At 38.8% G+C, this 19118-nt stretch overlaps 1 protein-coding gene across 1 annotated transcript in view; it reads right to left on the reverse strand.

Annotated features, from left to right (window-relative positions):
- The window catches only part of DCC (DCC netrin 1 receptor), a 1045544-nt gene that overhangs the window by 73562 nt on the left and 952864 nt on the right, over positions 1–19118 (reverse strand). The window contains exon 22 of the mRNA XM_038743415.1: positions 227–292. Coding sequence (XP_038599343.1) covers positions 227–292 — 66 coding nt within the window. The remainder of the gene's footprint in view (positions 1–226; positions 293–19118) is intronic.

A 19118-nucleotide genomic window follows, 5' to 3' on the forward strand; every position in this document is an offset into this window, starting at 1 on the left:
CCAAATACCTGGGATAGGTCCAACTCTTTATATGGCCTTTGGCTTAATACATGGACTGGTCCCCAAAACATCGATAATAAAGTATTTTTTCCACCGTGACACATGAAAAAAAATTGGACATCTTGGCCCTCTTACATTGTCAATGGGAATTTTTCCTGAGAAAGCCCATGGGACTAACCAATTAATTATTAAAACAAATCTGTTAGAATCTCATTTACATACTTACCATTAAGACTGCTTCTATCAATCAAGTTCGTGTCAACTGGCCAATAGGCTCCGTCTCCATGACGACCTGTTAAATGAGAAAGCATGTCAGAAACAGTGACCAAAAAAAAGAAAAATTGAACAAGATCTGATTGGCCACTAAAAATAGGATCTGACAGTATTTAAATCATTAGAGAATGTGAGAGAAGGTTATTCTCTGTGGCAGAGGAATCACCATAAAATAAGATTGTTTTTCAAGCAAAATGCATTGCTATCTTTGGAATCGGTTTGATTCTTTTTCCAGTTGTGCGTGTTTAAGTGACACAAAAAGGTAAGACAACGGTATCAGCCAGAATGCTTGTCTAAAAACCTGTCAGAACTGATGGATCACCCAGGTCATGCCTCCAATGACAAGTCTAATACTGGTTCTCTCATATTTCAGAAGCACATGTTCCCTGCTGTCTATCGGTTGACATTTCTCTGAGTGCAGGTAAATTGTCATTATTATTCTACAAGATGACAACACAGCTCATCCAGTTCTTGCCAAAGATGATAAGTGTAATACTGCACTGTGTTTGGAGAAAAAAAACCCAGCAAAAAACAAAACAGTCTGCATATTTTCAACACTTTTTTATGAACCTGCCAGCAAGTTCCTTTGGAGTTATATTATTTCTAGCATTGCTTCATATAATGCTTTCTTCCATTAGTTGCTATGACTATCATGTGGAACTGCGATACATTGGAAAATTGCATAAGCATTCAAATCAGATTATTCTACCTTCAACACAGGTGACTCCAATATAATCATCTTTACAATTAATGTGATTGAATAGTGGGCCCCTCTTGATTCCAGTCAAATGAAATTAGATAATGATTTACAACATTTATTTATATATATACACCCATATATATATATCATACACAAATACACAATTTCATCAGACTGTTGTAAATGGAACCATGTATATACAGTGTTTGTACATATTTATTACTCTATTTATTTTACTTGTATATATCTATTCTATTTATTTTGTTAGTATGTTTGGTTTTGTTCTCTGTCTCCCCCTTTTAGACTGTGAGCCCACTGTTGGGTAGGGACTGTGTCTATGTGTTGCCAATTTGTACTTCCCAAGCGCTTAGTACAGTGCTCTGCACATAGTAAGCGCTCAATAAATACGATTGATGATGATGATGCAAATATTACACAATGATTCAGCTATCAACACTCCAGGAAAATGTGTTGTTTTTAAAATGATGTGATGCCTGTAAACATACACGAAGTCTGCTTTTTGATTTTAATTTCTCTGAGCGTAGGGGCCATCAGCCTTCTTGCCACATATCCATTTGGCTGAGTTTTTACATTAATTATCCCATGGCTGCTTTTAAATATAATAAGCCAAGATGAATGTCTGAGTTGTGATGCCATGAAATATACAAGCTACTAATGAGCAATTTCAGAAATAGATACTTGTATTGCAGATTCAGAAGTCCAATGCATGGCACACAGTAGCTGTTCAACAAATGCCAATGATGAGCATATAAACTATCAATAATGGTTTATTACTATACCCTTGCTGGTAGATATTTTATTCTACTGGCCTGAAATCTTCTTTCCAGCACTTTTCTCGCCTCTCACTGTCATGATGTAAATGGTAGTGGACAACTTCCTTGGGGGCAAAATATTTTAGTGTTTATAAAATGATTAACTGCCCACAGCCTATTTTGCAGCAATACTAATGTCTTTCAATTCTTGGGCCTGGGGGCATATACTAATTTGCCAAGCTGTATCAAGATTGGCAATGATATTTACTTCTAAAATTGCTCATTAGTAGGTTGTATATTTCATGGCATCAAAACTCAGACAGTCTTTTTATTATATTTAAAAAGAAGCAGCGTGGCTTAGTGGAAAGAGCACGGGCTTGGGAATCAGAAGTCATGGGTGCTAATCCTGGCTCTGTCACTTGTTAGTTGTGTGACTTTGGGCTAGTCACTTAACTTTTCTGTGCCTCAGTCACCTCATCTGTAAAATGGGGATTAACACTGTGAGCCCCACATGGGACAACCTGATTACCTTGTATCTACCCCAGTGCTTAGAACAGTGCTTGGCACATACTAAGTGCTTATCAAATACCATTATTATTATAGAAGTAAAGTGGCTTAGTGGAAAGGTCACAGGCTTGGTAGTCAGAGGTAGTGGGTTCTAATCTCAGCTCCGCCACTTATCAGATGTGTAACCTTGGGCAAATCACTTAACTTCTCTGGACCTCAGTTATCTCATCTGTAAAATGGGGATTAAGTCTGTGAGTCCCACGTGGCACAATCTGATTACCTTGTATCTACCCCAGCTCCTAGAACAGTGCTTGGCACATAGAATGTGCTTAACAAACAACATCATTATTATTATTATACTTAATGTAAAAACCCAACCAAGGGTATATGTGGCAAGAAGGCTAATCATTGATGGTATTCAAAAATACCACACAATACAAGTCACACAAAGTTGTATGTGTTACACCTAGCATGCAGTGTAACATAGAGAAGCTGCATGGCTTGAGCCCACTGTTGGGTAGGGACTGTCTCTATGTGTTGCCAATTTGTACTTCCCAAGCGCTTAGTACAGTGCTCTGCACATAGTAAGCGCTCAATAAATACAATTGATGATGATGATGATGGAAAGAGCATGGACTTGGGAGTCAGAGGATGTGGTTTCTAATCCCGCCTCCATCACTTGTCTACTGTGTGACCTTGGGCAAGTCACTTAACTTCTCTGTGCCTCAGTTACCTCATCTGTAAAATGGGGGTTAAAAATGTGAGCCCCATGTGGAACAACCTGATTATCCTGTATCTCCCCTAGTACTTAGAACAGTGCTTGACACATAGTAAGTGCTTAACAAATTCCATAATTATTGTCATTATTATAAGGATGTCTGTCAAGCAGGCCAATTTGTTTAAGTACACCAAGATCTTCCCAAACCAGAGCGTCTATTCAGTGAGAGACATGGCCCTCCCTACTTGCTCCAGAGCCTTTGAGTTCCAGGGTGGCTCAGTGGAAAGAGCCCGGGCTTTGGAGTCAGAGGTCATGGGTTCAAATCCCAGCTCCACCAGTTGTCAGCTGTGTGACTTTGGGCAAATCACTTCTCTTCTCTGTGCCTCAGTTCCCTCATCTGTAAAATGGGATGAAGACTGTGAGCCCCTGTGGGACAACCTGATCACCTTGTAACCTCCCCAGCACTTAGAACAGTGCTTTGCATATAGTAAGCACTTAATAAATGCTATTATTATTATTATTATTATTATTCCCAAATTCCCCTGAACACAGATACCACTTTTGGGCAATGAAAGTCCGTGCTGGATGGCAGCTGGGGGATGACAATAAAAGTATAGCAGCATCCAGCCTTAGGTCTGTATCAGACAGGGAATGGACCAAATGAAGAATGGACAGCCCAGTATAAAATTTGACAACCAACCAACACCCAGTATAAAATTTGACAATCAGCCAACAGCAACAGTTCAAAATATATTCTAAAACAGAGGTTTTCACCTTTAATTTCTATACACTGTTTTGCTTATCAAAAAAGATCACACAAGGCAACATCTATTATGTCAAACTCTCCCAAAGCAGTGTGTCTGATTTCAGGAACTTGAGTGGGGAATTTTCTAGCTTCATTTACCAAAGAGTGTCTTAGAAATAAAAATATTAGCAAACCTCTTGGTGATTTTTAGTGTAAATGCAGCTGGGTGAAATACGAACACAGAAAAAGAAAAGACAGAATGAGTGAGAGAGTTTTTAGTGGCTCTTTATATAGAAAGCAACTAGCTACGATAGAACTTTCCACCTTACATATGATACGGGAAGGATGGAAAAAGCTGAATCACTCAACAAGAAACGATGAAATTTGAAGAATGAAGTTCATTGCTGAAAGGAGAAGGAAGCCCATAACCTTGGTATTGTGCTAGCTGTCATTCAACCCACACATGCAATCTGTGACAAAATCCTGTCTGTTCAACCTTCGCAACATCGCTAAAATCTGCCCTTTCCTCTCCATCCAAACTGCTATTTCGCTGATCCGAGCACTTAGCCCATCCCACCTTGACAACTGCGTCTACCTCCTTGCTGACCTTTCTACCCACTGTCTCTCTCCACTCTAGTACATATTTTACCCTGCTGCATGGATCATTTTATATATAAAAAAGGGTCAGTACATGTCTCCCCACTCCTCCAGAACCTCCAGTCATTACACATCCACCTCCACATCTAACAGAAACTTTTTATCTTAGTTTTTGAAGCACTCAAAAGCTTACACACTCCTTCCTGATTTCCTACTAAGCTCAACCGTCACGCTTCACTTTTCTAGTAACGACTTACTCACTGTGACCAATTTTGTCTATCTCACCGCAGACACGTTCCCTATGTCCTCCCTATGGCCTGGAACTTCCTCCCCTTCCATATGCATCAGAGCACCACTCTCTCCAACTTCAAAGCCTTATTAAGGTCACACCTCCTCCAAGAGGCCTTCCCTGATTAAGGCTAAGGTAGATCCAAGTTAATCAGGTTAGACATAGTCCACGTCCCACATGGGGCTCACAGTCTTAGCCACCATTTTACAAATGAAGTAACTGAGGCACAGAGAATTGAAGTGGCTTGCCCATGGTCTCACATACACACAGCTCCCTTTCTCCCTCCCCTATGCCCTTGGATCTGTGAACTCTGGGCATTTGAGGTTTGCCCATCTACAGCACAACAGCACATATTCATATCTATAAACTGTACATTGTAAAATATTTATTTACGTTAATATCCATCTCTCCCTCCAGACTGTAAGCTTGTGTGAGCAGAAAACCACCTTTATCACCTCTGCTATACTGTACTCTCCCAAGTACTTTATACAGTGAGTGCTCTGCACACTGTTAGCACTCAATAAGTACCACTGATTGACTGATTAATTGATTGAAATAGGGGGAGTTCCTTTGAAAACAGCATGGCCAGTGGAAAGAGAATGGGCCTGGGCGTCAGAGGACCTGGATTCTCATTCCAGCTCCGTCACTTTACTGCTGCATGATCTTGGGCAAGTCACTTAAATTCTCTGTGCTTTAGTTACTTCATCTATAAAATAGAGATTAAATCCTCATCCTTCCAATTTAGACTGGGAGCCCCATTTCGGAGTGGGACTGTGTCCTACCTGATTATACTGTATCTATCCCAGAACCTAGTACAGTACCTGGTGCATAGTGAGCACTTAGCAAGTAGCATAAAATACAAACAAAAAGAAAGCCACACTCAAAAGGGCTTATGTAAACTACCAACTCAGTGCTAAATTTGACAGGGATGGATATGATGAGTTCGTGAGAGCAAGGTGCACCCCATCGGATGAGGAGTACAATGCATACAAGACACCGTGTGTTAGCATTGTCTGTGCCATTCCTCAGGCAAAGCACACCCCTGTTCAATAACAAATATCGGGATACATGATCCAAAGGCATCAAAATGTCTTCATAAGGGTATATTGTGGGAATGAACCTCTCCTAGCTGGAACCTACATAAACCACTTGAGTCTTAACTTGCCTTCTTTAAAAACAATCTAAAATTTCAAAATCCCACAATCCACTATCATATTACCTTTTTCAGATGTTCAATTTTCAGGAAGAAAAAGACCTTAGGTTTAAAGAATGTGTAGAATACTTTCCAAATGTATGACATAAAATTAAATACAATGTAGATAGGCTACAAACCAAGATACTCATGGAAAATGTTATGAAAAATAAAATGGAGATAGCAGGAAGCTTCACACTCCAGTTTTACATGCAAGGAAGCTGGTGTAGTGGAAGAGTTTAAGTTTCCAGGTTGGTAGTAATTAGATTGACAACAGGGAAGTAAATTAAATAATACTTGAAAGGGCCAGCAAAATACACTAGATGTCATCCATCGACAAATTGTTTCTTAGGTAATTGAAGTTTCTTGCAGTGCTGAGGCAAGTAAAGCCAGAAACGTTCTTCTTCGGGGTATTGATGAACTATCGACCTCTTTGACTAAGGGGCTGAGAAGTATATTTTCACTGGTTGTGCTGCAGGGTGCCCATTCATTAATTGACTATCTCCTTGAGCCATGGAGATGTTCAACACCATTTTTCTTGTCTAATATATATCTCAAAGTGGGTGGAAATCGGACTGATTTCAAAGCTAGGTAGTTTTAATGCTCACGAAGCATAAAGAAAATGAGAAAATATGAACTGATCAGAAATGCACTGACCACCACCTTTCACTGTGAAAAGTGGCCATGAAAACTGAAGCAAATTCTTCAAGGAATCCTAATTTTATTGCTGTGAAGTTCTTTGCACCCTGTTTAAATGAGATATTCAGGGTAGCTGAGAGGTCCTGAAACTGATGTGTAATTTACCTTTCCTACATTTTTAACAGTCCAACAGAACTGTTGAACCTTTTAAGTATTTTGAATCTGACATGGTATTTTATTACAGTAATGTCCACATTTTGCAATAAATATACAGCAAATCTTGTCTGATAGCAAATTAAAAACTCGGAAGATACTGTAAGTCTTATACTATAATTAGTCAAAATGGAATTGCCTTATAACTTGTTTTATTAACAGATTCAAACCCAGACATATAGAACGAACACAGGTCAAACCTAAAATACCAAAATGAAGTGAGACTTTGAAGCAACTATCTGGGTAATTCAGCTATAAAAATCCCAGACAATTGAGGCAAAGGTATTATGTTTGGGGATTGAATTATTTGGCTAGCCACCTCAATTCATTTAGTTCTGCTAGCCTCTGATTCCATTCATCCTATCACCTCACCTTCAATGTATACTGAAGGCTTGAAAGAAGCTATAATTAGAAAAACAAATCCAATAAAATGAATAGGTCAAAAAACAGCACATACAATTTCCAATTTATCCTAAATTAATTTATTTTTGCCTTTTTAACTCACAATTGACTCTACCACTCAAATCACTTTTTGGGTCTATTTTCAGGTTTATCTATGTAAATAAGAAGTAATTTATTATGTATATTGTAATGATAAGGCGGTCTTTAATTATCTGTTTCACATTTCATTTCATCCCAACACTCCAGAAAATTATATTTGCACTGTGCATTTTTCTCTAATTGCTGAATTTCTCAAAAGGATAAAGCAATTCAAAGTAATTAAGTACAATTCCATCGGAATACAATCCTTATGTAAATACAGTCCAATGTTAATATAATGGGTTTTAAATACCGACTTGTGGCTCAAAGAATCAGTATTGGATAAATTCTCTCTAAAAGTATTGTATTCTTTCTAGCACTTGCTACAAAGCTCTGCACACAGTAAATGTTCAATAAATACTATTGATAAGGGAAATCAATGGAGTTAATGCGTAGGTCCAGGGATGCAAATCTCTGTTCTTGGAAACCCTAAGCAAAAGGGGAAAAATTTTTTGTTTTTGTTTTTCTCCTCTAAAAACAGTCCTTCTACCCCTGTTTTAGGCTGCAAGCTCATTGTGGTCAGGGAATGTTATTACCAACTCTGTTATATTGTACTCTCCCAAGCACTTAGTACAGAGCTCTGCACATAGTAAGCATTTAATGAATAGGATTGATTGACTGTCTCTATCAAACAAGAGTTCAGAACACTTAAAATCTGGTCTCTGAGTTTCACATAATTGAGAATTCTTAATTTCCTTTCCTGGTCTCGCAACCAGATAAGGACCAAAAAATAGTTATAGAGAAAAAAATGAACTACAATGCTAAGAGATTTTTATAAAAAGCACTCAATGCTATAATTATGAATTTATTCTATGCAAGTAATGTGGCAAGCTAGTGCTAACAAGTGGATCTGAGTGGGATTCTGTGAGAACTACTGCTTGAAGGGGAAAACAAAAGGATTAATTTCTTGCTTTGGAGATATATCTTCTTATTGGTAAATATGCTGGGAACAAGAGTGGCTGAGAAAGCTAAGTTATTTATTAAGGGCTTATTGACTTGAAAGTCATCCCAGGCTGAAAGTCAAGAGAAAGGCAAGAAATGCCTGATTGAAGAGCAAATCCAGTAATTACATGGAGTGCCTTCAGTTGGCAGAGGAAGAATTACACAGAAAATAAACATGGGCCAAGCAAGGGATAAATGTGGCAATTGATTCAGGACATTGGAAATGAGTCAGACAAGACTACTCAATTCATGGAAGTAAGTTAAGATGATTTTATTAGTCATAGTTGGGGCTTCATATTATTTTATACTTTTAGTCTTGTCCCTTTTAGGTTGAAAGGATTTAGAGCAGAGGGATTTCATAAGTTCTACAAACATCCTATTATTATTAACATGCTATTAACATATCTTCAAATAATACATTGTCCTGTACATTTGTTGACAAACTTTTAAAAGGATTTTATAAATGTAACAAATGTTACTTTTGATTATCAAAGGAGAATGAGAAATAACCTCTTTCTGAGGTAAATGGTCTGTTTCTGCTTCAGGGATGACGAGAACCTCAACTCAGTTTTGAATCTGGTGGCTTTTTTGGAGATATAGTCTATTTTTTAAATGTGGGGGAAGAACAGTGATTAATTCCATATCAACATGAAGAGGAGAATATAGCTTCCCCATCAGTATTCTGAGATCAAATTGCTTAATTCATTAGAAATTGGTTTTGTACTACTGTAACATGAGATGGCAGAACGGGATTACCAACAACAAAATGTTGTTGGTATGGGATGCAGTCAGCTCACTAGCATAGATACAACACCGATAACAATACAATTTACTGGTTGGGGCAAGGGAAAAGAATGGTTTAAGCGAAAAACCTTAACAGTTCCTATACGAGGCACACCCAAGTGAGGAGGGCAAGAAAAGCATCTTAATGACATACTGAAGCACAGTTTCAGGCCATGTGTTGTAACAATGAAATGCTGTGGGACAGTCGACTGATTAAATTGGCAAATAACAACTGCATAGTGCAGTGCTCTGCACACACTAAATGCTCAATAAATGCAATTGATTGAGAGAAGGATTGCTATCCTTCAACAGAAGCTTCAGGATGATTGGGATACCAAGAGGCAGACAAAAACAGCAGCAGGGCCTGAAAATGACAAAAACATTTACACAGAAGGTAATGATCTTTATCATTCGTTCCTTGATTATATCATTTTGGCTGTTTAACTACAAATAGAACCACCAATAATGCAATGAATGCGTAATGAATAATGCAATGTGATAGGTAGAATGTATCATCAACAATACCCCCGTACCTTCCCAAGTCAGACAGTCGTGATTCTTCCCTGCAATGAGCAAGTTCACTCATAGCCTGCACATATATGTCTGGCGCAGAGTAATACACTATACTTTCTTTAGTTTTGAAACCTCTTCTCTTTCCTAACTCGAAATGGCTCCTTACTTGTTCTGAGCAAGAAAATACCTGCTCAGAATGAAGTAGGAGAGCATCAGGTAGATGTCTGCCCCTCTATCCCCATGGCAGATTCAATCATTCATACTAATGTCTCTCAATAATTATTCTGAAGCCAACCCAGACCTGGATTTCAATTTCAGTAGACCTTTTCTAAACTAAGCTTGATGTGGGCAGGGAACGTGTCTACCAGCTCTATTTTATTCTATTCTTCCAAGTGCTTAGTACAGTGCTCTGCAAGCTTCTTGAGGGCATGAATCATGTCTGCAAACTGTATTTTCCTCTTCCATGTGCTTGGTACAGTGCTCTGCACAAAGCAAGTGCTTAATAAATACCATCGATTGATTCATTAACTGCAAGACCCATCTGATCTCCCATTTTATACTTAAGGCATATTTACATTCATAAACTTATCAACTGATGGAGGAAGTGTCAGAGGGCTCCTTGCACAGTCCTGACAAGAAAAACACAAGACTTTTGTCTTAGTGTGCCTACAGTGTGAGGGGTCTTTTATTCATTCATTCAATCGTATTTATTGAGCACTTACTGTGTGCAGAGCACTGTACTAAGCACTTGGGAAGTACAAATCGGCAACATATAGAGATGGTCCCTACCCTACAACTGGCTTGTCAAATGCTTACTATGTGCCAGGCACTGTATTGGGTATTTGGGAGAGTACAATAGATACAAGCTAATCAGGTTGGACACAGTCCATGTCCCACATGGGCCTCATAGTTTTAATCTCCATTTTACAAATGAGGTAACTGATGCAGTTTTGGTCCTCTTTATAATCTTTTTATCCCATCTTGTCCCACCTTAAACCATGTACATTGTAAAGACAATTAGGTTACACTCAGGTGCAGCACTACAGGCAGTCTGACAAGCACAAAGGAAGTCCCATTCAACCAGTTTCGGGGGGAAAAAAAGGCCCAACTCAGCCCTGCTCACTACCAAACGCTGTTTCTGGACTTGCATTTTCAAAGAAGGATGAGTATGTCTCAATTTTGGCTATTCAACAATTCTTTTCCCTCTGATGCCGGAAGGACTACCTAAATTTGAGTTCTTTTCCTGGCAGCTCTGCTCTCCTCCTGAGTGCAAAGCAAGAGAGGATTTTTTTGATAACTAAAGTCAGAAGCCCTCGGGAAACATTTGAGCTACAGGAAGGAATAAGGAGTCCTTGACTAAGAGGGTCATCTTCATGACCTTTGAATAATTCATCTTTCATATCTCCAGGTATTATCTTTTAAGGATGAGGAAATGATCAGGAGTTTTATCAGGGCATTAAAAAATGATGCAAAATAAATGGTTACACTGTGCTCCTTATTACTGATGATAATAGAAGACAATTAAAATGAATGATGGAAATTCAAAGATATTTCTCAAACTCCATTTTCATAATTACTTTTCATCCTCTCTACTACCAAACCACATATCAGATCTACTAAAAGAGCTCTCCTTGGATGCCCATTCTCAAGAGGAGTGTGAACAAGTAGTGACATTATGATAATCTGGGCAGGAAGGAGGAGGACTCTTGATAATCCATGCAGTGAATAATTCATTCCTGGATTATATCATTTTGGCTCTTACTCTCATTTAAGTAACTATAAATAGAACCACCAATAATGCAATGAAACTGTATGCTTCAATCATACAGTTCTTTTGATTCTTTTGATTTATTTTATTAATGATATAGTCTACATATTAAATATTCTCAGTCATTCCCTGTCTTGCTCCTTAGATATTTTAATTTGAAAATCATCTAACGTTTTCTACAGTCTCAGAGTTTTATTCTAAATTTGGAACTGTGAAAAGCATAGTATGAAGAAAAGAGAATAGTGGCTTTTCAGAATCATATAATTCGCCAAAATGGCTTAAGGTTGGTAGCCAGCAACTATTGAACCTGCAGTCATTCATGTAAAAATGTGATGAAACTATGCTGGATGATGGAAAGTCAATGGAAGAATAGGTGGCTTTATTTCGTTTCCTGTAGAACCCACCTAAATTTGCTTTTGTTTCCAATATTTGAACAGAAGCACACATCCCGTAATCCAAACGCTACAAAGGGTGGATTACATTAAACCAAATTCAAAGCATGACTAGACTGCTTTGCAAACCTTATTTCCTTGAAAATGGAAACAGTTAACATCATGTTAATTCATGAGATTAAAAAGTTCCTGAGGTGTAAAATCATAGGTGTTAAGTACTACTGCTGAATACCCTTTTCAGTAAAAACAAAGTCCTCCAAACCCAATTGGTCTTCCAGCCTTATCCTAAGTCTTATTGTGGAAGCCATGAAGCACACTTACTTGCTGAGACAAAATCTTGATGTTTCCCCTGGAAAGATTCCCTTCCCTTATACTGATTTTAATAAAGTATGTTGGAAGGGTCTTTTTATCCCTTGTTTCTCAGGGCTTCTTTGAGGACAGGCAGCAAACTATATTTCTCTATATCTGATACTATGGTAAGAATTTGTGTTGTCTTGAACCTAGTGACTCATCCTTTCTCTCCTTGGTCTCTTAGAATTGAAGATGGGAAGCAGTGTGGTCCAGTTGGAAGAACATGGGCCTAGGAATCAGAGGACTTGGGTTCTAATCCCAGCTCTGCCTACTGTTTGCTGTGTGACCTTGGGCAAGTCATTTAACTTCTCTGTGATTTAGGTTCCTCAACAAATGGGAATTCAACCCTCCTTCCCCCAATTGAGACTTTGAGTCCCAAGTGAAACAGAGACTTTGTCCAATCTAATAAATTTGGATCTACCCCAGATCTTAGAAAAAAGTGTTTGACTATAAGCTCATTGTGAGCAAGAAATGTGTCATATTATTGTTATATTGTACACTCACCAGCTATTAGTACAGTGCTTTGCACACAGTAAGGGCACAGTAAATATAACTGAATAAATGAATGACACTTTAAGCATTTAACACCATAAAATAATAAAAAAAATTCTGCACAAGTTACAATCCAATACTTCCCCAGTGATTCAACTGGGGTGATTCAATGATTCAACTCAGTTCTTCTGCCAAAGCAGAATTCTGTCTTAATGGTACCTATATCCAAAACATAATACTAATAATTGTATTTGTCAAGCTCTTATTTTGTGAGTAATAAGTGCTGAGGTAGATATGATGGAATTACATTGGACCTTGTCCCTCTTCTACATTGGGCTCCCAGTATAGGGGAAGGGAGGACAGGTATTGAATCCCCATTTTACTTTTGAGGGATTGGAGGCCCAGAAAAGTTAAGCAAGTCAAAGTCAAATTCATTCTATTTGTTTTGATGATTTTGATACCTATCTACATATTTTGTTTTGTTGTCTGTCTCTCCCTTCTAGACTATGAGCCCGTTGTTGGGTAGGGACCATCTCATTATGTTGCCGACTTGTACCCCAAGTGCCTATTGGTACAGTGCTCTGCACACATTAAACGCTCAATAAATATGATTGAATGAATGAATGAATGAATGAATGAAGTGGAGGAGGTGGTATTAGAGCCCGAGTCCTCTGACTCCCGAGCCAGTGTTCTTTCCACTAGGCTATACCGCTTTCTCAGCCACAGTACTGGGAAAGGCACAAACTGGTCAAGGACAATCCCTCCATCCATTAAATCAAGTTGTCCCTTCTATCTAGGACAAGTCAAAATACTGCCCCTTACCTAATTCTGCCTCTGTGCCTTACAGATTTGTAAAACTCAGTCCAAAAATCTACATCTTTCAGCAAGCTATTCTCAACCTTAATAAATCAGGCAGCGTATAACCATGGCATATAATCCAGTCTTGGTAATCAAGATTTCCAATAGCTGAATAGCTTTCTCGATATTCTCTAAATGAGAATATCATTTAGATATTCTCTAAATACACTCAGTATTCACTGAGCACACTCAGTTCTTCTACAATGTGGGAGTTGCACTCATTTTTTTTTTTGTTATTTGTAAGTTCATACTATGTGCCAGGTGCTTTTTTAAGTGCTAGGGTAGATACAAGCTAATCAGGTTGGACACAGTCCATGCCCTCCATTTTACAGATAAGAGAAGTTAAGTGACATTCTCAAGGTCATACAGCAGACAAGTGGTAGAGCCAAGGTTAGAACCCAGGTCCTTCTGATTCCCAGGCTCATACTCCATTCGTTAGGCCACACTGTGGTAAACCCCCACTGAAGTATTCATGGCACTACAACAGGTCTTCTGTTTCAGGGACATGGGAGCAATACTAATTACCATGTGTTAACCCACTCCCAGTCATGTTTTCAAAGTGAATGTCACTTTAGGAAGGCCTTTCTTTTGTGCTATTTAATGTGATGAACAACTGGCTGGCAAGAAACACAGAGAAACTGAAATAGGTTTAAAGTTTAAATGAGGGAAATTGGTTAAAATTTTAATTTGATTGGCAAACCTTGGGCTTATCCAAAACTGGGCCATTTAAAAATGCCACTGAAAATATCAACATGAGAAATTAATTGCTATAATAAAATGAATAATAAAACAATTCACTGTGCCTCAGTTTTGCCTCTCCCACCTACCCTGTATTCACGTCCTTCCCCTGGCCTGAAACTAACTCCTGATTTCATATCCTCAGACACTATTTTCCCCATTTTCAAAACTTTCCTAAAATCATAATTCTTCCCAGAAATCTTTCTGGACCAACTCATTTCCCCACTCTATTTGTCCTCAATTCTGCACTGCCTATGTACTTCATTCGGTAAGCACTATTATATCCCACTGTCAGCTCCACAGCACATATTTTTATATCCTATACTCTGCTGCTTCTCTTATCTGTAATTTATTTTAATGTCTTTCTCCCCCACTAGACTGTAAACTCCTAAGGACAGGAATCATGTTTAACAACTCTACAGTATTGTACTCTCCCAAGAAGTGTTTAGGAGAGCACTCAATAATACTTGTTATTAAAATGAATAAAAATTAAATTCAATCTAATAAGTGCCAGGTTCACTAGAGCCGTCTGCAGGGATATTTAAAATCCCATGCAAGATATCAACATTGAAAAATTAATTGCTGTATGAGAGGAGAATGATGAAAAATAAAATCACCTAGATGTCCTGATCACTTAAACCTTGGGCCACCTAAAGGGACATTTATAAACCTGATATAAGATACCAAACAAAATTAATAGCAGTAACAAAAATGATAATTATATCTGGAATAAAATTAATAAAATAATGAAAAATTTTAAAACAGTTCTGAAAAGTAGACTCCATTCACAGGTGTTCTATAAAAAGTTTGCCTTCAATATCATCTGAGCATATTCTAATTAAAGGTAAATTATGTTAGCCTAATAAAAGAGATATGCATTATTATATGAAAATGCACATGAAATCTCTAATGTAAAAGTGGACATGTCTGTTTTGTAACAAGCTCTTTTATGAAGAGCCCCTCATTACCTGGGGGCAAGAGAGGACTAGGTGAGAAAGTGACCTATTTGTGACTTCGGTGAAAAGATAGGTTTCAGGGAAAAAAAAATCACACACAAAAAACTATTCAATCAGATGCAAAACATACTTAGGATTGTGACACCAAATCTATCATTTGAAAGGACATTGTTTCATTTGAAATCCAAGCAGCTATTAGGTTCTAGTACTCATGTCATGTCATGTCATGTTTGACACCATTTTCAGGTGAACAGGTCATTACTTTCTATACTGGTTTGTACAGTTTCTAAACTGTTTTGGGTTATCAGACAAACATTCTCTAATAAATTTTAACAAAAACATGTAAATGAACATACTCATTATGGAACAATTGGGTTCAATGTCTAGGACACTTTTATTGCTTTGATTGCTAATGTTTTCCTTACTGTTTAATCTTTATGTATACTTTTTAATGTATATACCTTTACATGCTCAGTGGGTTGACCCTTATGGTAAACCTAATTGGGGAATTGAACAGTCACTTCTTCAGGACCAATTGAAAGGTTGTAAGAGCACTTGCTCCTAAGGAATATCACAGAGTGGTTCTCTATTTCTTTTAATAAGGAGATGAAATAGTTTACATCTCAGAGAGAGCTGGGAGTCAACAACTTTTCTGCAACCCAGAATAGCAACTCCATTTCATGGTTATGGAGTTTTCTGAGCCCAACTATGTCTGAAGTTAAAATAGTTAAAAATGTGTCTTGGCCATTAGACAATTTTGATAATTTCAAAGGCTGCTCCTCTCTGCAATTTCTAAAGTTTTATGAACAGAGCACCTGAGGCAAATTTGGTCCCTTAATGATAAAGAAACTACATATGTCAGTTCATGGATTATTTAAATACCTAAAATCAGGGTTTTGCTTCCACAATTACAGCATATGAATATGTACTTAGAAGTATTCCAAAATAACACATTAATAATTATTATTCTTATGGTACTTATTAAGCATTTACTATGTGTCAAGCACTGTCCTAAGCACTGGGGTAGATATGCATTAATCAGGTTGGACGCAGTCCCCGTCCCCAGTGGGGCTTACATCCTTAATCGCCATTTTAACGATGAGATAACTGAAAGCACAGAAAAGTGAAGTGACCTTCCCAAATTGACACAGCAGAAAAGCGGAAAAGCCGGGATTAGAGTCCAGGTCCTTCAGACTCCCAGATTCGTGCCCTATCCACTAGGCTGAGCTATGTCCTCTTTAGCAAGAACTGCTATGATAGCACATTTTGTCCTATCAATCAATCAATCCATGGTATTTACTGAGCATTTAATGTGAGCACAGCATTAAACTAAGCACTTGGGAAAGCATACGTGGCTCAGTGGAAAGAGCACGGGCTTTGGAGTCAGAGGTCATGGGTTCAAATCCCAGCTCCGCCAATTGTCAGCTGTGTGACTTTGGGCAAGTCACAACTTCTCTGTGCCTCGGTTACCTCATCTGTAAAATGGGGATTAAGAAAGTGAGCCCCCCGTGGGACAACCTGATCACCTTGTAACCTCCCCAGAGCTTAGAACAGTGCTTTGCACCTAGTAAACACTTAATAAATGCCATTATTAAGCACTTTGCACAGTACTCTGCACACAGTAAGTGCTCAATAAATATGATTGAATGAATAACTAAATTGGTAAATATGTCCCCTGCCCACAAGGAGTTTACAGTCTAGAGGAGAAGTATACATTAAAATAAATTGCAGATATGTATGTAAGTGCTGTGGCACTGCAGGTTGGGTAAATGCCAAGTTCTTAAAGGATACAAATACAAATGCAAGTGCTATGGAGACAAAGTGTGGCTTAATGGATAGAGCATAGATTTGGGTGGTCAGAAGCTCTAATCCCACATCTGCCATTTCTCTGCTTTGTGACTTTGGGAAAGACACAACTTCTCTGTGACAGTTACTTCATTTGTAAAATGGGGATTAAGATTGTGAGTCCCTTGTGGGACATGGACTGTGTCAATCAATCAATCAATCATATTTATTGAGCGCTTACTGTGTGCAGAGCACTGTACTAAGCACTTGGGAAATACAAGTTGGCAACATATAGAGACGATACCTACCCAACAGTGGGCTCACAGTCTAGAATGGGGAGACAGGGAACAAAACAAAACATATTAACAAAATAAAATAAATAGAATAGATATGTACAAGTAAAATAAATAGAGTAATAATATTACTAATTAGTAGTACTAACTACTAGTAACTACTACTAGTAGTAACTAACTACTACTGCTAACTAGTAATACTAACTACTTACTACTAACGACTAATATTACTAATATCCAACTAATATCCAAGTAATATCCATCTTGATTAGCTTGTATCTACCCTAAAACTTAGTACAGTGCCTGACACACAATCAGCACTTAACAAATACCATCAAAAATGGAGAATGGGCAGGAAATAGGGGAAACGAGTGCTTAGTTGATGAAAGCCTCTCTGGGGAGATGTGATTCTAGTGTGGCTTTAAAGCTGGGAAATGTGTCAGATATGAAGAAGCAGGACATACCAGATCAGAGGGAGGATGTGGGTTTGATGTCAGTGGTGAGATAGATAGGACTGAGGTACAGTAAGTAGGTTAGAGGAGCCAAGTGTATAGGTTGGGTTGTAGGAAATCAGTGAGGTAAGATAGGAGGGAAGGGTTCATTGAGTGCTTTAAAGCCAATGGAAAAGAGTTTCTATTTAATGCAAAGATAGATGGGCAACCACTGGAGGTTCTTGAGGATTGGGGACATATGGACTGAACTTTTTTTTTTGAAAAATGATTCAGGCAGCAGAGTGAAGTTAGGGTTGGAGTCGGGAGAGACAGGAGGCAGGCAGGTCAGAGAGGAGGTTGCTGAAGTAGTGAAAGAGGGGTATAAGTATGGACTGGTGTAGTTGCAAATTTGATGGACGGGAAGGATGGATTCTAGAGATGTTGTAAAGATGGAACTGACAGGATTTGGTGACAAATTGAATATGTGGATTGAATTAGAGAGATGAGTCAAGGGTAATGCCAAGGTTAGTGGCTTGTGAGAAAGGGAAGATAGTGATATTGTCTACAGTGATGGAAAAACACGTAGAGAACAGGGTTTGAGCGGCAGATTAGGAGCTCTGCTTTGGAAATTTTAATTTGAGATGTTGGTGGGTCATCCAGGTAGAGATGTCCTGAAGGCAGCAGGAAATATGAGATAGAAGAGAAGGAGAGGGGTCAGGGCTGGAGATGTAGATTTGAGAATCATCTGCTTTAGAAATGGTAGTTGAAGCCGTGGAGCAAATGAGTTCTCCATGGGAGTGAATGGGTGTGGACAGAGAGTAGTAGGGGACCCAGGACTGAGACTTAAGGAATTCCCACAGTTATACAGTGGGAGGCAGAAGGGAAGCCTGAAAAAGAGAGTGAGAAGGAACATCAAGAGATAGAAGAACCAGGAAAGGACAGTGTTTGGAAAGCCTAGGTAATTGTTTCAAGAAGGGAGTGGTGCACAGTGTTGAAGGCAACTGAGACACTGAGTAGGATTAGGATGGAGGAGAAGACATTGGTTTTGGCAAGAAGGTGGTCACTGGTGATCTTAGAAAGGGCAATTTCCAGCAATCTGGTGGAAGCCAGATTAAAGGAGGTCAAGAATAAAATTGGAATAGAGGAAGTGGATGTAGACAATTCCCTCTAGGAGTTTGGAGAGGAATGATAGTCAGGAGATAGGGCAATAACTGGAGGTGACATGGGATCTAGGGAGGTACTTTTTAGGAGGTACTTTTCTTATCTCTCCGGTCGTTCTTTCTCAGTCTCTTTTGCAGGCTCCTCCTCCCCCTCCCATCCTCTTACTGTGGGAGTTCCCCAAGGTTCAGTGCTTGGTCCCCTTCTGTTCTCAATCTACACTCACTCCCTTGGTGACCTCATTCGCTCCCACGGCTTCAACTATCACCTCTACGCTGATGACACCCAGATCTACATCTCTGCCCCTGCTCTCTCCCCCTCCCTCCAGGCTCGCATCTCCTCCTGCCTTCAGGACATCTCCATCTGGATGTCCGCCCGCCACCTAAAGCTCAACATGTCGAAGACTGAGCTCCTTGTCTTCCCTCCCAAACCTTGTCCTCTCCCTGACTTTCCCATCTCTGTTGACGGCACT

This window comes from Tachyglossus aculeatus, chromosome 3 (assembly GCF_015852505.1).
Source record: "Tachyglossus aculeatus isolate mTacAcu1 chromosome 3, mTacAcu1.pri, whole genome shotgun sequence".
In the NCBI taxonomy this organism is placed as follows: Eukaryota; Metazoa; Chordata; class Mammalia; order Monotremata; family Tachyglossidae; genus Tachyglossus; species Tachyglossus aculeatus.